General features: G+C 43.0%; 1 protein-coding gene across 4 annotated transcripts in view; it reads right to left on the bottom strand.

Moving 5' to 3' along the window:
- AKT1 (AKT serine/threonine kinase 1) overlaps positions 1-17,590 on the bottom strand; it is a 78,876-nt gene extending 61,286 nt beyond the window's left edge. The window contains exons 1-3 of one of the 4 annotated variants that reach the window (XM_084208546.1): positions 17,457-17,583; positions 15,996-16,066; positions 10,449-10,624 (exon numbers count right to left, since the gene is read on the bottom strand). In XM_084208546.1, the coding sequence (XP_084064672.1) occupies positions 10,449-10,494 (46 nt within the window). In that variant the 5' untranslated portion in view covers positions 10,495-10,624; positions 15,996-16,066; positions 17,457-17,583. Of the gene's footprint in view, positions 1-10,448; positions 10,625-12,157; positions 12,258-15,995; positions 16,067-17,027; positions 17,379-17,456 lie in introns of those variants that run through there. The other 3 variants (XM_084208547.1, XM_084208545.1, XM_084208548.1) reach the window with 3 other exon arrangements.
- Positions 17,591-19,920: the final 2,330 nt, after the last annotated feature.

Raw genomic sequence — 19,920 nt, 5'->3', positions numbered from 1 at the left:
GTAAACCCTAAAATTCTGTGGGTCTTTGTATTCACAATTATTGTCACAAACTAAAAGGCTCATATTCCCTACTAAGCAAACATTTACAATTAAATCCATTCTGCACAAAGCATTTGCATTTTGAGATAGAACAGTCAGTTGTTCAGCTGCTGTGATTTAGATGGATTGGTTCATTATTGCTGCAGTTCGTTTTCAGCTACACTGTATAACAAAGGGGTGCCAATGTAGTCGTGAATGGCTTTAAAGCTAAGTATGCTGCTATTCTTCCATGATGATGTAATTTAACCATCTTCCCATCTCTCAGATCAAGATATCTTGACTTTACAGGCTAAACTTCAGCAGAAACAACAGGAACAAGCTGTCACAAGTGTTCAATAGGCAATGTAGAGATACTGCAAGTCAGCTGGAGGTTGTTTGCCAGCAAGTTTGCAGTGGTTTTCCACAAATGAAAATGCAATTTTTGCCTAATTCTTATTTAGAATAAATGCTTTTCTTATCATGCAAGTGATAAGGCAACTTTGACTTCTACATCAGGAGACACATCAGTTATATACCTTTCAAATGTTCCTCCTAGAGTAAAAATATACCTATATCAGAAAAGGAGACCAGATTTACAGCTAAGCCTGATACAAAGAAAACTTCAAACTGAAAAGGTCAAATAGTATACTACTCTTTCACTGTTTGAAAAATAACACCAAAGACTGTATTAGAGTCACCAATTTCACTCTTTAAGAGAGATTAAAGAGAGAGTGACTTATTACACAGGCAGACAGTGACAGGACAACAGAGAATGGTTTCAAACTAAGAGAAAAGATTTAGATTAGATGAGGTTAGAAATTCCTTAGGCTGAGGGTGGTGAGGCACTAGAACAAGCTGCCCAGAGGAGCTGTGAGTATCCCATCCCTAGAAGTATTCAAGACCAGTTTGTATGAGGCTTTGAGCAACCTGATCTACTGGAAGGTGTCCCTGTCCGTGGCAGGGGGGGGTTGAATTATATGATCTCTAAAGGTCCATTCCAACTCAAACCATTCTATGACTAAAGCAGATAAACCATTTTTCTAGTAACAACCCATATAAAAAGGCAGGATTTCTTTTTTTAAAAAATTATGGAAAAAAACCCATTATGATCTTCAGATGGTCTTCCCGATACAGTGTCCCAGCAGCACGAAGACAACTTCCCAAAAAATTACTTCATCAGTGAATTTATACTGGCATAGGACTCATATTCTCTGCCCAGAAATCAAAGTCCACCTAGAAAACTACTTCGAAATCCTACAACCAGCATTGTCACCACAAATAATCACAACTGGATTCTAGACTGCTCCATGCATAAACTTCCAGTAGAATAATAAACATTTAATACAGCTAAATCTATGCAACTACACATTTGAGTCTTGAATTATTCCATGGCGTTCCCAAATTTTCATTCTACTAATAAGCATAAGAAGGCAAGGAGACTGCATGATCAAAAGTTAAAAATAATAAAACAAGACAAAGAAAAATCTACATTACAAAGAAAACACTTTAAGTTACTTAAATGATTGCTACTTATAGATGGTTTATTGACCACAGACAGGCACAAGGATACATATGACATGTAAAAACACCAGTCCAGACAATCCATGCCTGGAAGCCCCTGAAAAGCAACCATCAAATAAAAAGCTGTATTCCCACTCTGCAAAGGCCTGGCAATGGATTTTGAGCTGCTTAACAGGTTGTTCAAGGGTCCATCTATTTACTAATACTCCAACTGAGAAGCTCCAATGTAAGCATAAAACCAAAAATACACAGAATTGTGCACAGTCTTGTAATTCTGCGCATAAACCCTACTCAGTGCAAATATTTCCACTCTGCACAAAGCAGCAGTATATTGTCATTTGTAATATGGCACATACAAAGGCTTGTACAGGAAGATACAGCAAAATTTTAACTAAGTATTTTTTACCTTGAATCTTAAGATTTATTTTAGGAATTTGATAAACAAAAAAGCAGTTCAAATACAGTTTCATTTCTTTGTTTCTATTAATAATTAGACCTGTCAAGCATCTTGCAAGTAATCAGAAATTTATTTTTTCATATTGCCTGCTTTCTGAGGTGTAATCAGGATATGCTCTGTGATCCCTAGACCCTCTGATACAATTGTAGAAATAGCAGGGTACTAATGCTGCTAAGGCTATGAGACCAGAAAAACAAAAACACATATAGAAATTATTTCAAAACCTCTATTTTTTGAGCTTTTTTCCTGACAAATAATTAAACAGCCCTTTTTGTTCTGCTTAGTCTAAACCATGAAGCAGGCTCTGGTTATCTTCTCCAATTTTTCTCAACATCATGAGGACTAGCAAGCTGCTCTGCTTCAGGAAAAAAAACAGGCAAAACTTACAAAATCTTGTGACTTCTAAAGGTGGGAACGGATTTATAAAGCCAACATAAACATAAGGGCTGCACTTAAATTTTGAGAATTAATAGCAATTGCTGTAAGCAGCCTGACCTCCATCAGTATCTGAAGTTCACTTCAAGGCACACCAGTGTCAACCTCTTGAGTCTCCATCAGCAAATAATGCTTGTCTTGAAGACCTCTCCTATGAAGACAGGCTGAGAGTTTGGGGCTGTTCAGCCTGAAAAGAGGATTCTCTGGAGAGACCTTACTGCTCACTTTTTATACATACTGAGGACTTTTAAGAAAAACTGAGAGGCTTTTTTTTTATTGTGACAGGTTATGGTTCTAAAATATAGGAGAGTAGATTTAGACTACATAATATTTAACGAAGAAATTCTTCACTCTGAAGGTGGTGAGGCACGGGCACAGGCAGCCCAGTGAAGCTGTGGATGTCCCATCCCTAGAACTGTCCAAGGCCAGCTTGGATAGGGCTTTGAGCAACATGGTCTAGTTAGTGCAAGGTGTGCCAGCCTATGACACAGGAGTTGGACTAGATGATCTTCAAAGGTCTCTTCCAACCCCAACCATTCCAAGGCTGGACCAGGCTCCCTCCCAAAACAGGTATCTCCTGTGAAGGCTGTGGTTCCCCACCAACACAAAGCCCACTTTTCTGGCATGCTTATCCTGTGGTTCTCATTAGGAGACCATTAGTAAGCCCAGGCAGAGACTGATTTGACAGCCCCATAAATTACCCAGATACTGCACTCAGTCTCATTAAGAGCATGAAATACCACTGCACCATGCACAGAACCACTGACTCCAAAGTGTATTTCTACATGCAGTTCACCAAAGGCCTGGGTTTTGGACAGCACTTCAAAACATGCTCTCCCAACTTACCCAAGAGGCTCAGGGGAAACAGTAACTGACTTGCCCACAGTCTGTGATGATTGTTTACCTCAGCTGTCCTCAAATATGACCATGCACTTTTGAATAAACTGACAAATTTCACAATGTTATTTAACCAGCTATCTTTTTCACATTTTTGGCTCAACTTGAAGAGGTGGGAGAATAACCCCAGAGGTCTGTAGCATGCTTAACAACTGCACTCAAAGTCAGTCTTCATTATTTCCCCCTTTCAGCTGCAGTAAATATTTCTCACAAAAACACACTACTTCACACCTAATATGGTGCTTTTCTTTCTCCATTCTTTTTCTTCCTCTTTCCTCACATAGTTTCCTGGTTTTTGTTCCCCCTTTAAGAAGCACATTGTACCTACAACATAATGCATTTGAAAATAATAATCCCTCCTCTGTCTTCCCCCATGAGAGACGACTTTTAAATAAGGCTTAACTATTTTTTTTCTTTGTAAATCATCTACTCCAATATGTAAAATGGGGAAAACCCCAAACAGCTGACAAGTATTTGGCTTTTACAACGCTCTCTCTTTTAAAATACATTAAAATTAAATGTTGAGCTATTAAACAAATCCCTTTTTCCCTCCCAATAGATATCAAGGTCTGTTTCCCAAATGAATCTGACACCAACCACCACTCCAATTTTTAAGAGAATTATTAGTGGCACAGAAAGTGTATGAAAGGAGAGACACCGCATGTCACCATGTACTGCTCTAAGAGCATCAAAGTCCTCACCAGCTTTTTCAGATGGCAGAATCTCAGGCTACGAGGGATAACCAGGAGCAAGTTTGGGCAGGGGAAGGCACAGGCACAGACAAGGAGTGCAACTGACAGTGCTTACACAGTGGCAGCAGCACCAGCTGGAAGGGAAGGAACCTTCTGGCATCCACACAGGGGCTGCAGGGGAAGACATTTCCAAGCAAGGACGAGGCGCCAAATTTTAAATGCATGGCACAGCACCTTGCCTAAAACCACCTCTGCAGGAAGGAGCAAGCTTTATTCTCTTGCTCTCTCTTTACCTCAAAATAGCATACTCACTCAGTACTTCTTTCTTCCTACATCCAAACCTGATGACTTCTCAATAAGCCTACTGAGAGAAAAAAAGAACAGAAAACATGGAGAGCTTTTTTTTCTTTTTCAGAGGCCTACCTTTCCCGTTTTGAAAAGGAAGTAACCATGAAAAAGAAAATCAAAGCCAATACAGGCACTTTCTGCATGATCCACTGTATCAAGCATTCCCAGGCTTGCTTTTACAGGGCTTGCAACGTCCTAGATCCCTTATTCTCAAATCCCTTTTAATAACAAGTAACATTAATCTATGACGCTACCCCACTTTTAGAGATAAACTTGAGACCTAGTTTGTTCTGCTTCTGATGTGCAATAAAACAGAATACGAAAGTAAACTTCCAGGACTGACATAAATAAGCCGGGCATCAACATCCCAGCTCTTCCTCTTTGCCATTCAAAGAGAGAGTGCTCAGTCTCACTTCCAAGTAAGCTCCAGTCAGTTAACAATCAATGAAAAACACATCTAACCCAGCATCACTTCTCTAAAGAACTGAAAGTGTTTTGTGAAAATGTTAGAATAAAGACTTTTTGGAAGTAACTTTTACTGAAGAAAGAAACATTTGGATGTCACCCTTCAAAAATGTGAAGCTGTAGAATAAAGAATGGGTTTAATGCAAAAATGTTCTGGAAGACAGTTTTCTGAAAGGTTGCTGGAAAGTAACAGAAACACTCCAAGACAAGTAGTCTGCTCTGTGAAAGGAAGATAAGCCATTTCTAGGCTACACCAGCTCGTTCAAAGATGAAGTACTGTACAGTTACACTGCACCAGCTGATTCTCAGTTTCTGACTTCCCCTGTCATCCAAAGAGCAAACTTTTTACAGTACAGCGGACCCAGCCTGTTTCCTATGATCTCTCCACAAATAATTCCATCAGATGAGATTACCCTCCAAAAGTCTAGCTGACTAGCCATTATCAGCTCATATTTCTCCAGATGTTTTGTGATCTCATCCTTTCTTAATGTCTCTAGCATCTTGCCTACCACCAAGGTCAGATTTATTAGTTGACAATTTCCTGGTTCCTCCCCAATCCCCTTTTCCCAGAACAGGACAAGCAAAATGAAAGCAACCAAGAGCTAGAATTGCAAAACTATTGCCCCTTGTGTTGAAAAAGAGACACACAAGGAAAACCACAAACTGACACAGCTTATCTTTTGTTTCCAACAAGAAGAGCAAGAGATTTCCCTATAAACCCAACCCTTCGGTTCAAGAAACAGCATCAGCTTCTTTTCCTCTGTCACAATTTCCCCACTCCATTCTTTGTTCAGCCCCACTCCGTTTTTTGTTCAGCCCCTATCTTGTTTCTTACCTTTCCATTCCCCCCAGCTTTTTCCTCTGAAGCAGCTGTGCCCTCTGTAGCTGGCATCGTCAGAATTCAGATGACTCTTAGGATCCTTTGCATCAAGTGCCACAGCCATTCTTTGAAATACCATAAAGGGCAGACGATCCTTGAACTAATCTGAACCTCAAAGGTTCTGACTACACAGGTCACCAAGACAGTGCATCACTACCTCCCAGGGACACACAGAAGCCAAGGTAAGAGCAAAAAACACCCCAAAATAAAACACACATACACACACACAGAAAAAAAGGTGGGGAACATGGTGAGAACAGAAAAGAGAGAAGAAAGAAGAGGTGAAGAAAAACAGCAACACCAGAGACTCCCTGGCTTAAACATATATCTGGTCATGTCTTGTAAAATCCTCTTTTGATTCACACTAACAGAATACTGAAAGTATGAACCTGAGCTCCAAATAACAAAGGTAAAGTTCACCATCTGTGCTATTCTGCTAGGGAAAGTTAAAAGAGCAACAATCAGCATTTTAGTCCTGGTTTACATATGGATCTTGCATCTACTTTATGCAATGAAGTTATAGCAAGAAAAAATCACAACAGGCCACTTGTTATTTATTAGGCTGTCTGTATCACTCCATTCATTACAGAAATAATTCTTTAACCAAAAGAAAAAAAAGGTATTATATCCAGAAGTGGAGTAGGTATCCTATGTATTACTTCTCATTTTAGGGCCTCTATTAGATTTGATCAGCTTGTAAGCTACAGACTCCATCAGTCAAATAGTTTTACCTGCCTGAAGTCCATAAAAATTGGCATTTGGAGGACATGTTATGGTTTTCATGGTTAAAATTACTATGTGGTGTTAATGTGCTATTTAAAAACAAAACAGCTCTGCATTTCCTGCTAAATATTAATGGATGAATACACAGGTCTCTCCAGCTCCTTATAATTGCTTCAGATTTCTCAGACTGAGAAATGGAGATTTTTCAATTTCCTTTTTCAAATGTCAGTGTGTATTTTTCCCTCCTCCTCTTTCCCTGCCTCCAAAAGACTCCTTTTTTTCATACAAGTTTATGCCCTAATAAGAAAACCGGACATACTAGGAAGGACAGAGATGACAGAGTATCAAAACACACAATCCCTTCTTTGTTAGCCATGCAGAAAGACTTTAAAAAAAAAAAAAAAAAAACAGGATGAAGACTGAAAACAATAGAAGGACCTTTATAAACAGGGACCAGAGCAGAGAGATGTAAGAAATCCAATGAGATCTTTAAAATGGATCTGTAAAGCAAGTAAAATACACTTGGGTACACCTCTGTTCTCCAAAAAGTCCCCCACACACAACCAAAATTAAGGATCCTCATGACATACATTCAGAAAACCTATAATCTCAGAGCTCAACAAGCAGCAATTTGGGCAGATAATTTTCTCCTTCTATCCTCATATTCAATCACAATTATAGCACCTCTGCATCGAACCATTTCCCCCATCCTTTCCCACTAAACAAAACCTTCAGCATCACACAAGCAGGGACTGCACACCCTGGATGTACATGCATAGGCTGGATGCACAAACACAAGCCTGAGCTCCTTCACACCTCCCACCTGTGTGCTGGAACAGTCCAGCCATGCAGGTATAAAAAGAGGGGTCACAAGAGTCTACCCCTGCTGGGATTTGAGTAACAGCACCAAGCAGTGCTAATGGAGAAAGGGATGGGGAAGGAAAAGTTCATTCATGAATTCTTTTATTTCTGCCTGCTTGAGGTTAGACATGTCATGGACACAACTGGCCCCTGCACAAACAAACATCTGCACTACTGCAAGTGGAGCTTCCTTCAGTGACTTAGAGAACTGCCAAGAACTCTCAGTCAGGCAGCAATGTTTAATTTCATTTCTCCATTTGTATTTTTAATCATGGAAACAAAAACATAAATGTAAAGCATGCTGACAGAAGAAAACAACTACACAGTTCTAGAAAGCCCTGCTACTTTCCCTGCCAGGCTGAAACACCTGCTCCTGCTAATGCTGGCTTTATGCTTACTTACACCTGCCATCCAGAAGGGCTCCAGAGCACTTTGCAGCCTGATTTATACATACACAAATCATTAAAACCACCAAAATTAAGCCACTGCTGGGGTGAGATGTGGCAACTGTTTAACTGCACGCAGCCATGCTGTTCGACTGCTCAGGACAGGAACTGTAAGAGACACCAAATCCAACCAAAGCTATGGGGAACGTTAGGCTGAGAGAACATCATTGCCCAATCTGGATTTTAGCCAGTCACTACCTAATATATTTTCATGTGGAAAACCCTAGGATCTTTAATGTACACATGCAGTGCAACCTTTGGTTTTATAAATGATCTAAAATACTATACACACACACATACACACACACACATATATATATGTTTCTTGTACCTGAAATCCCCGCTTTAGCAGTCCCTCCCTGCACTAATTATTGTTTATGCCTTGACTTCAGAAGCTCACCGTATCAGGCATCAGTTTTGGAAACATCCTGTGGTTCAAGCACTTAATCTAGCAGAGCCAGCAAACTGATAGTGTGTGGTAATAAATGTAGATTATTAAAAAAAAAAAAATGCTTAACAAAACACATGCATACACAGAGTGGATAAGTTACTCCCCAGCACAGACAGAGCCAAATGAACTGAATTTGTCAACCTATCCCTGAACAGCTACAAAAACCAAGAGATTCCCAGGGCTGACACCAGCAGGCTGAAGAGAAAATAGAGCATTGCTTTCTAAAAACCTCCTAATGAGGACAACAACAAATTAACAGTTGCAAAGCCAATGGATTGGAATGAAATAGGTGTCACTGCACATACCAAGAGGGCAAAAGGACACTGGGAAACAGGTTAAAAAGATTAGGAAACCTGGCATCCAAAAAATGCCACGGTATGTTTAACAGTTTAGGAGTTTGGGCACAAATTTGCAGCATCAAATATGCGGAACATGCAGAGTAACATTTTGAAAATTGGAATATGCTCAGCACGTAATCTCATCATAATATTATCAGCAATCCATCAGAGATAATAATCTGTTTCTCTAAGGCAATTTTAAAACAACAACAAAAAAAAATCAGGAGATCTGGGCATCGTTTACTAAGACCTCCTCCAGAGGTCTCCTTTCTTGAAAGTAGCTTTATCGTAATCCTAGAAACAACAAAAATTCAGTTCCCAAAACTAAACACAGACAAACCTGAAATACAACATGATTGTTTAAAAGTTTCAGACACATGTGCCTCTGAATCATCCTGACAATGCCTTTTCCACAGTGTTTAAAATAAATGTTTCTCCCTCAGACTTTTGTGCAGTGCTCCTCAAAATAACAGATTTTTTTAAAAAATTACAGGTAAATGTAGGAAGAATTGCAACAACAGATGATTAAAAACCCTCAGCCTGAAAAACATTTGTTTAAAACAAAAAAAAACCATCTCTGATTTGAAGAGTTTCTAGATTCATAAATGGGAATGGGGAGTATAATTCTGCGTTTCTTTCTTCTATTTAATCCAAACACAGAATAGTTCTCAAATACTTTGTCAGAACAAAGCAACTTGGGTACACCAGAATTACTGAATGAGTTAGTTAAGCTAAGGAGTACAAAGGTGTTTCTAACTGAAATAAACCAGAACAAAAAAAATCCCACACACCCCCCCTAAAAAAACTTGAACAAAACATTTGTACATCAAGCTTCAATCTGCTAAACTACACTGCATATCCAATTATTAGAAATATACACTACCACGCTCTTAAATACACATTATCAACATGTTTTCTAAATTCCTAGATATTTCTTATTGCTGTTGAAGAACCGCCATCCTTTACCAAGGTTATGATAATGCATTTCAAATTTCTTCCATAAATAATTTTGTTATACCTTTGCACCTTCAGGCAAGTTGTTGCAAACCTTCTAGAAAAAATCCTGAGTCTGCAGAACCATGTAAGTTTCCCTATTGCTGGAGCACACAGATTCTGGTTTTGGTCCAAAAAAATGACACTATCATGGAAAGTACCTAACACTGCTCTTTCCTTTCCAAGAAACAATAGTAGAGTACAAAGAAACAGGTAATACCCTATAGGATCAATGCTGTGGTACTTGAAAATGAACACCTCCCCCAAAAAACCAAACCCAATGTTTTGGGAAGAAAAGAAGGCAAAAAGCCTAACCATACATGCAACTGTCTCTTCAGATTTGCCACTCTGTTAAGAATAAAGACCTTTTATAAAAATCAAATGTCGTTCATGGCACAACCAAAATGCACAGAGTGCAGAAACTCGAGGCTATTCTTCCTGTCCAGACACTGGTACCCAGAGCAGTTCAGACACACAGAGAATAACTCATTTTCTAGCAAGTCTCTGCAAGAGCACAGAACTGCTCACAAAATACAGGCATATCTTTCACTGTTCAAAAATATCCATCTTAATTGTCCCTTCTAGTATAAAAAGGAAAGCTACAGACCTACATACAAACCAAAATTATTTACTACAGTTTAAACTCTAGCACTCTAAGTAGTATCTCCTTCACTTGCTACCTTTATCATCATTTTCAAAGCAGTTGACACCAATTTTTGGTAAACATATGCACACACACACACAAGAAAACCCCTTATACATGTATTTTCTAAAGCTTGAAAAAAAGTCAGGCACACTCCCTATGTGCTGTTTCCCACTAGGATGAACAGGAAAATAATGGATTATTTGAGGACATGCTGCTAAACACCAGATTAGAGAGGGATTGGAGTCATTTCACTGTCCAGAAGGGAAGAGTCACTTACCTCGTTTGTGAAGCCAGCCTTCCTTCACTATCGCTACTTCATTCATAATGGCAGGAATGTCTCTTGAAAACCAGTTTATGGCAAAAGATCACTCAGCTGAAATTCTTGAACTCTAGCAGAAGGCTCCACAAGAGGGACGAGGGTTTCTCCTCCGTTTTCCTCCTTTCCAACTATTTCTAAAAGGATCAAAAGAAGAGTACACCATCATTTCAAAGCACATCGCAAATGTACAACAACGTATGCAACAGGGAGCACTTTTCATTGCTGCATTGCTGGTTTGGGATTTTTCTGTTCTATTATTATTACAAATCTTAAGCAAGGGCTTAGCTCTCCACAGGAATTTATCTTGGCAGGTACAGGTGCCAAAATACAAGCTTGCTAAAGTCCTCCTTCACTGAGTAGGCTGATCATGGGCAGACTCACTACCAAGTGCTGTCTGAATTACAGGTGGATTCAAGATCTTACCTAGTAGACCTCCATCTCTGCAACACCACCTAGTTCTTTGCAACAATAAAAATTCTGAAATATCACAAAAACCAGTTTTCAATGTTTCCTGGTAAGGAAGACTTCCAGAACATTTCCTGGAAGGTTTCTTTAAGCCTGATAATAGTCTATTAACCAGCACATAGTGTGTCTTAGAAAAAAACCTTTGACAGTAAATATTTCTATCCTGCTTCCGATTTTCCTACCTTCAGCATCATCTCCTTAATCCCACTCAGACCTCCTTGACTCCCCAAAAAGTATCTTCTCTAACTTCAATATTTCTAACTTCTACCTCTCCTAGAGGTATACAAACAACCACAGATAAGCTCACGTACCTTACTGTTATCCCAAATCAGCCTTTACAGCACCCTGATCAATTTTACTGCTCTTCCTTAACTGTTCTGCAGTTTGCTGCTGCCTTTCTCACAATGAAATATACCCAAGCACAACTTGGGACTTTTACCCCTCTGCTTTATGAGACAAAATCCCTCTCTAAATAGCTCAAGATTGCCATTTCTTATTGAAAATGTGCCTTGCTCGTGGCTGACTACCACAGAAATATTCTGTGCATTTCTCTCCCTCACTGAATGTAATCTCTTCCCAAATGCATTAGCTTTTATTATTTTTCTAAATTGAATCTGATTATTTTTCTCCTTGTGGTACAAATATTCCCTGTTTTTCTTTATTTTTTCTATGCTCTCTGAAGTGTCCATGCTGCCATTCAATTTGGTACTATTTGAGTGATCAAAAAAACTAACTGATGACAAATTCCCAGCAGTAACCAACAAGTTTAATAAAACAAAACCCAGCAGCATTTGTAAACTGCCACCAAAGACCCAGCTTTTACTGGAGTCTCTCACCTACCACAGAGACATCCCATTCCCACCTGACAAATATATACCATCTCTGCGTGCATTTGGCACATGTGCATCAATTATCCCAGAGCATGCAGGTGATAGCCATCCATCAGAAACTAGATTAAAAAGCAACTAATTCCCCATAACTCACTAAGACACAACACTGGATGGAAGAAAACAGGTGGTCAAAATGAATCCAACCTAGAACTGAAACCCCAGCAGGGGCAGAGGGCTTTGTACTACATCACAGTGATCTGAAACAGGCAGCATTGAAAGCACAAAGCTCAAATTTGAACAAGTTCCATCACTGCCAGCAAAAATGGATGGAGAAAGGAGGTCACTCCCCTGACACTCTGCCGACAAACCTACACTGTTTGTTACTGTTCCTCAGCTTTTCCAGTTAACAGTTTATGTTGAAGTTCTCCCCAGAAACAAGGTGAGTTTGGATTTTTTTTCCAAATTACAAATCTGCCAATCTCACTAGTTAGAATTATCAACTCCACGAAACAGATGTTTGCCTGAGGGAGGGAAGATACACAAAAAATTACACTGGAACAAGTGACATGTAATAATTCCTAATTTCATAAATAAATATGAGAACACTGTATGCTGCAGAATAGAGACCGGTAATCTACAGCTGCCAGAGATACCTTGGAACAAACTCCTTGAGCTTCAGAGCAATTAGGATACAACCTGACAAACACAGCATGCTTTTTCCTTTCAAAATGGCCATGCACAATAGCCATGCAAGCTAGACTTGCTTGCTGATGTCAAGAGGAGACTAGACCTCACTTAGAAGCTTGAGCAATTTGTGAAGTGTTGAACAAAACCCCCAAGATTATCACAGCTTGTGTATGGAAATGCAACACCCAGGTGTGAAAGTTAACGCTTCTAACTTTGTGTCATACAGGGTGCAGGGACTGTGCAATCCTACCTCTGCATCCTGAATTCAGCCATTTAGAGGCACTGAGCAATCAATATCCTTTCCAACAAGCATACATAAAAACGGAAGCTACAAGACAAACTAGGCTGTAGAAAGGGCAATACTATTATTAAAAACATAAAAAAGCATGAAGGACCAGAATTCTCCAATCTGCAGCTAACTTACTCCAGGTTTTCCTGCATTAACACTTGTCAGGATTACAACTTGGCAGCTTCCTGCTTGTCATCAGCTAAACTGTCATTTAATAATCCAAATATGAATGACAACAGAGCCAAAACAAGCATATCAACAAAGAAATACAAAGTTCAGAAGGGACTATTTTTTCTACTCTCTGTGGTGTCCAAGCAGCTTGAATTACCTTTTCCCTACCACTTCTACCGAAGAAACATTTCCCACTTGCTACGGAAGCTGTGCTCTCAGGGATATGTCTTTACCTGCCTACTCCTTTCAGGGGAGAGGGGTGGTGAAGGGGGTGGAGTTTGGTAAAGAAGCCATGGCACAACCAAGTGGAAAAACATTAAACACTTCCTGACACCAACCTGCATCGTGGGTCCCACCTCAGTCCTTCAGTCAGCCATGTCAGAGTACTTACTTCACATGGAGAAACTTAAGCTATTTTTAATTTGCAATGTGAAGAGCTGGGGATCCCTTCTCACTATCTAACAAGATGTCCATAGGCACAGCTCCAGCAGCAGCAAACCTGCCCTATCTACTGTATTTTAAAACACATATTCAAGCTGTGCCTAAGACACCTCTTTTAGTAAGAGACGTTATTGAAGACAGTTACAGCAAGCACGAGTGATTTCTCGGAATAGAAGAGCAAGTTAACTATAGGTCAATGTACTACTGAAGATGTGTAAACCAGAAAAAGTTCCTTTTCCATAAAATCCTTGGAGGGGAAAAAGAAAAAAAAAGAAAAGGAATGATTACAGTCCTCATTTATGGCCATCTAGGAATGGTTCCCAGCGAAGAGAGGGCATCTGAGGTAAGTATGACCTGGCTGCTCCAGTCTGTGTCTGCACAGGACTAAATACTGTCAAAAGCTAAACAACTTGGTCTTTCTCTTAGTCTTCTCTTTGCTTGTTTTTCAACATGCATTTCTGTAATACTTTTTTTTTAACACTGCAATAGTCCTCACGCAGCTGAAGTGCTGTAAATCATGGGTGGCATGACATCAGCATTGTATCATGGTGACACCAGTTCTGCGTACATATTAATGCCTTAAAGGTTATTAAGTTCTTCATAAATAATGAGATAACTCACTTCTCTAGGCACTGCAGCAATGAAACCTGCTTTAAGGAGTCAGTCAAACCCACCATCCAACAGAAGGTGGAGCAGAACCACCTTTGACGTATTTGGGAGAGTCATGTTAGAGCTCCTTCTCTCGTTCTCTTCTATACATTATCCTCACCTTCTTTTTTCTCTAAGAAAGTAGAAATATTAATCTGTACTTCCTGTCTTCTTTTCAATGCAAAGTTTTGTACTTGTTTCCACTCACACCCTAGAGCAGATGAGGAAGAAAAGGAAGTCTTCCATTAAGCTGAAGCTTAAGCTTACGGGATGCAGGAGCACCCATGGTAATCACCTCATCTTTGTGAGGTAGAGTAAGCAAGGGACTAAAAGGAGACTGACCCACCAGCCTCAGTCCTGGCACGTCAGACTGTGTTTGGGCTGCACTCATTAGCCCAGATCAGAAAGCAGATTACAAAAAAGCATTCCCCTGGGCTAACACTTTGCCTTGTCACACAACCAGTTACCGATGCCCACTGCCCTGGTGTGGCACAGTCCTGATTCTCCCAGGACACTCTGAGCCCAAATGTACTGCACATCCTTACATGTTCTCACAACGTACAGCAACAGGACCAGGCAAAACAGGATCCAGCTGCCCAAGTTTGCCTACTGTGGCCACATGACACTGTCATGAGAGCAGATGAGGTACACAGGAGCTGGACGGGGCCAGGGCGGTGCGTTCAGGCCCGTTACATGGGATGCCGCGAGCAACCTACGCTCTCTTCCCAGGGCAAGCTCCCAGCTGACAGCCAACTGCACCAAAACAGCACAGACACAACAAAGTTGGGCTCCAGCCAACGTTTCAAGTGGAGCGTACAGATAGATGTTCCCACCAGGCTTTGACCAGCGAAGTACATCTCCTGCCTTACGCAAATCCTGCCCTGGCTGTTTCACAGGAGCAACAGTGATTCCAATGTGCTCAAGGCCCTCTGAGCCTGCAGCAGCTTCGCACCATGACCCAGTTACCAAATCTGGGCAGACAGCTTTCAAGGAAGCTTAGAAGGACCAGGTTGTGCCACCATCTTAGCTTCCCTTACAAAAAGGCATTGTGGGCCACGACTTAGGTGTGGCCACCAGTTATTTGCTCCGATGTGCTGTGTGTGTCCAATGACACCACATCTCTACTGGAATTTCATGGCAGCAAGTGCAGCACATCACAAGGTTCACAAAGGATTCTCAGATACTAAGTTATGGGGAAAATGGCAACTGGAAAACAAATATATGTACAGCCACACCCCCCCCCTTTTTTTTTCCAATCTATTAGCCTAATCTAGGTTTAAAAAACTGTAATTTGAAATATTTGTGCTCTCCTGCCTCTGATCAATAGACAGGAGGTTAATGCTGTTCAGGTGAGGGGCCACAGTTACGACATCCAACTGTCCATGCTGCAAACACAACAACAGTTTCATAGGACAAACTAAGCCACCTATTTCAAAACTGAGTGATGGCAGAAAAGTGACTTCTCACAAGCCCCTCTGCAGCCCAGACAAAATCTTCTTTATGTTCCTGAACAAGAACAAGTCTTTTTACAGTTTATGCTCATATAATTTAAGAACTGTGCTGCTCAGAACTTTGCTACCAACCTGACATATATTTAATCAAATTCCATTTTAAAGTATTTGTAACTGAAGTTTTGTTCAGTCCCCAAAGAAATCAAGACAGTTGTGAGACTATTTAATTGTTAATGTAATCACTTACAGAACATTTTTATAAGACTGTAAGTGAATACTGGAGCTGAAAGTGACTTGTGGACACTGGATCAATTCTTAAATTTGATTTACCGCTGCTGCACACCAAAAACAGTTTAATAAACACCACACACAACACAAACCCTACTACTTAAAAAAAAAAATCAAAGGTAGTTCCACAGTGCCTTTAAATCTGCTAACTCAGACAAATGTGGTGGCTGTCACCATGAAACTAACTACTACCTGAAAGTAATTACTAGTCATGCAGTATGTCAAATTTATTTACCTGCAAACAAATACTCTCGAGCATTAAGTGTAACTCCCTTTTATAACTGTATTTTGAAATGTACATGCCTCCTGTGGTATAAATAAAACAAACAAGAGAAAATCATGGATTTGCTTCTTACACGAGGTAGGAAAACAAAGCAAAACAGTTAAATATTTCCCACAGGGGTGGCCGTGGGGGGGCGGGGGGGACACACACCACCAATAAGGTGCAAGCTGTATCTGCATCAGTAGCGTCCTGTCAGTAAAATAAATTGAAAGTATCAGAAGGTTTACATGCTCGATTATGTGTTTTACAAAGAAACAGACACAAGTCCTACAAGTCTCTAAGAACATTTCGGCAACTGCTTCACCTGGGGGGGCGGGGGGGATTCTGCAGACAGCTCCCTAGACCTCTGCAAAACACGACTGCAAAAAAAAAAAAAAAATCAAGTCCACAAGCGCTGCACAGCCACCTACACACGCGAATTGCCCACGGAGGGAATCACACCCCCGTCGGCAAACACTCAGTGGTCCGCAAAGCGGAGCTGGGCTGAACAACGCGGCCGCAGAAGACAAGGGGAGAAAATGGGGGCGGGGGAGGTGGGAAAATGGGGGGCCCTCGGCTACTTTGCTCGCCGCTGTTTCAGAAATATCACAAGCCACCCCCCAGCCGCCCCCACCGCCGTTTCCCCGGGGGATGCTCGCGCAGGGGCCGGGGCGGGGGGAAGGCCCGAGGGGAGACCCCCGCCCCGCCGCCCTCTCACCCACCGCATCCCCGGGGAGCCAACAGCTTCCTGTCCGCTCCGGGCCCGCCGGCAGGTCGGACCGACCGGCCGCGGCCGCCTGGGCCTCCTCGCCCCCCACCCCGCCTGGCCGTGCTCAGGGGCCGGCGGGGCAGCCCACGACCGGGGAAGGCGAAGGGAGAGCGGCCGCCCCCTTTCCCGGCCCTTCCCTTCCCTCCCGGCCCCGCACAATGCGGCCGCGCCGAGCAGGCCCCGGCCCCGGCGCTTCCTTCCCCCAGCCCTTCCCTGCCGGGGAGCGGGTCACTTACATGGCTGGAGCCCGGGGAGGAGGCGGCGGCGGCGGCAGGGGAAGGGAGCCGGGGAGGGAGTCAGGGGAAGGGGAGGGAAGGGGGGAGCGAGCCAGCGAGCGAGCGGGGGAAGGGGGCGGCCGGCGAGGCGGGCGGGCTCTGCGGCGGGCGCCGAGCGAAGGCCTCACTGGGCTCCCGGCAGCCGCCGCCTCCTCCTCACCATCCCCGGGCGGCGGGGCGGCTCCTCCTCCCCCTCTCGTAGGCGCTCGGCCCGTGGGGCTCGCACACCCGCTCCGGCTGCCGGCTCGCCTTCCCCGCCGCTCCGCCCTGCGAGGCCGCCCCTCGCCTCGCCTCGCTCCGCCGCCGCCTCCCCCCGCACCCCCGGGCCGCGTTCCCGCCGCCCGCGCTGGGCTCGTCCCGCACGCGTCTCCGCGGCGCTCGCTCGCTCACACCCTCCGCGGAGCGGCCGCCGGGTCCCGCCGCCGCTTCCCGCCCGTGCCGAGGGGCCGCCCCGCTCCGCTCCGCGCCGCTCCCCGGACGGGGTTCGTGGCCTCGCCACCCTCCGAGCTCCCACAGCGCGGCAGAGCAGCGCCCGCCAGCCCGGCCCCCTCCGCCCACCGCCTGCCCGGCCCCAGGCCCCGGGGGCGGTGTTTCCTGGCCCCGGGCGGCCCGGTGTTCCCCCTTCCCCTGGCACCGGCCCGGCCTTGGACCAGAGCACTGGGGACGCTGTGCCCCGGGAGGGGCGGGATGTGGCCTGTCCTGACTCGGCCTGTGAACCGGCTGCCTCGAGCATGGACAATTTCACAAATCACAGAATCAATTAGGTTGGAAAAGACAGGTCATCGAGTCCAGCATATAACCGAACACGAGTATGTCAACTAGATATGGCACTAAGTGCCACATCCAGTCATTCCTTAAACACGTCCAGGAACAGTGACTCCACCACCTCCCATTGAAATGGGCAGCCCATTCCAATGTCAAAACACTCTTCCTTGAGACGAATATCTTGCTAATGTCCAATCTAAACCTTTCTTGGTGCAGCATAAGACTATATTCTCTGGTCCTGTCACTGATTGCCTGAGAAGAGAGACCGAGCTCCACCTGGCTACACCCTCCTCTCAGGGAGTTCTAGAGAATTAAAAGATCCCCTTGAGCTTCTTTTTTTTTTTCCAGGCTAAACACCCTCAGCTCCTTTAGCTGTTCCTTGTAAGACTTGTTCTCCAGCCCTTTAATTCACCAGATTAGTGCCCTTCTCTGGACAAAGGGCAACCCCAAAAGAGAGGGACCCTGCCGCACATAGATGAGAGGCTTAGGCAGCCCCAGCATTTCAGACTCTAGGAAGGGCCAGGCTCCTTTAAACCTCTTGGGGTGCTTCCAGCAAGCTCCCCCCTGCTTCTCTGCCCTCAGAATTTTCCCTTACACACCCATAAAATACCAGATAACTAACAAGGTACCACAGTACATTGGAGGATGCTCCAATATCCCTTTCCACATCGGACAGGCTGAATCAAGGAATTGCCCCTGGAGGGGCTGGGGCAGTGATTCTGGATGTTGCATTCGAGGCCATCCTACTTTCACAGTAGGAATGGCTCAAAACATGACAAATTGCTCCAACTATTGCTTACAGCATGACAATATTTTTGGTAAGGTTTTTGAGAGCTATTCTGCTCTAAAAAACAATGTTGTGGAAATACCAATGACAGATTAACATTTCTCCGCCCTCCCACTATCAAAATTTGTCTTCTTTGGTCATTAAGAGATCTCGCTTATTCTCAAATTGACAGTGCCATAAACGTTAACTGGGTTGTAAGAACTGATTGGATTTCTTGAGAAACATACGATCACTGATGATCACATTTCTGCAATCGGAAGCTGGCTGGAATTTAGGAAACGGCACATCTTCCCACAGCTTTGCACTGTTGGCAACATAAAAGTGCATAAAACGCATTTACAGCAGTAAAGCTGGGGAATACAGCTCTGCCTTTACAAACCTATTGGATATAATAAGACGCTTTTTTTACTATATCATTTTGATGATTGTAAATGTTTACTGAAATTCACTTTCTTCTTCAATTCTGATCAGTTAGGTCTGACTGATCATATCTGTCATCAGGGTTCCCAAGCATCAAATGTATTCCTGGATTTTGGGTACACTGGTGTGCTGAAGGAGCCAACTATGAGGTAGAGGAGAAATGTTTCACTTTTCTTTATGGAGCGTGAAGAAAGAATAATGCTTCCTTTCCCACCAACATACAGAGCAGTTCCTGCTGGCAGAGCAGCTACACTAGTGTGGGATTTTCTGTGCTTCGCCTTTAGGTTTACTGGGGCATATTTCAGCACAGTTTTAAAAATGTACCATTCAGGCACTTTAGCAGAGTAAGCAGGCCCTGTGGTACTGGCCCAGTTACCCAGGGCAGAATGGAATGGCTATGGGAACTCTCTAAAATGTAAAGGTAATGGAAAGGAAAAATCTGGGGTTGTGATAACATTTTGACCTACCATTCATTACTTACAAAATACTTAGTGTGTATTAAAATATAGGTAGTCCTTAAAGATGTATTTAAAATTAAATTCATCATCAGTGTGCAAAACTTGGAGGCAGCTCAGAGGACATGTATTTTACTTAACAAAAACAAGGACAAAATTAATTTATCAACTAATTTTGAGCCTTCAGGCTGTAGTTATATCTAGAAGTAAAGAGTGCATGTAAGTATAGGAGTTCACTGGCCGTGAGACAGTGGGGGCAGGGGGATCTCTGGTAATAGATCTGATTTCAGGAGAGCTTTCTCACCTTCCTGACAAGCCCTCTCTTGATTGATAAGCTCCCAGGCTGCGTGGTGAGCAAGGTCATTAAGACTTCCCCCTGCAAATGAAGCAGCAGTTTAAAAAATAAGATCATAGAGTAAACAGTTTT

Source organism: Fringilla coelebs, assembly GCF_963513975.1.
Source record: "Fringilla coelebs genome assembly, chromosome: 6".
Taxonomy (NCBI): Eukaryota; Metazoa; Chordata; class Aves; order Passeriformes; family Fringillidae; genus Fringilla; species Fringilla coelebs.
The sequence above is the reverse complement of the archived record's forward strand: the minus strand, read 5'-3'. Positions and strand labels throughout refer to the sequence as shown.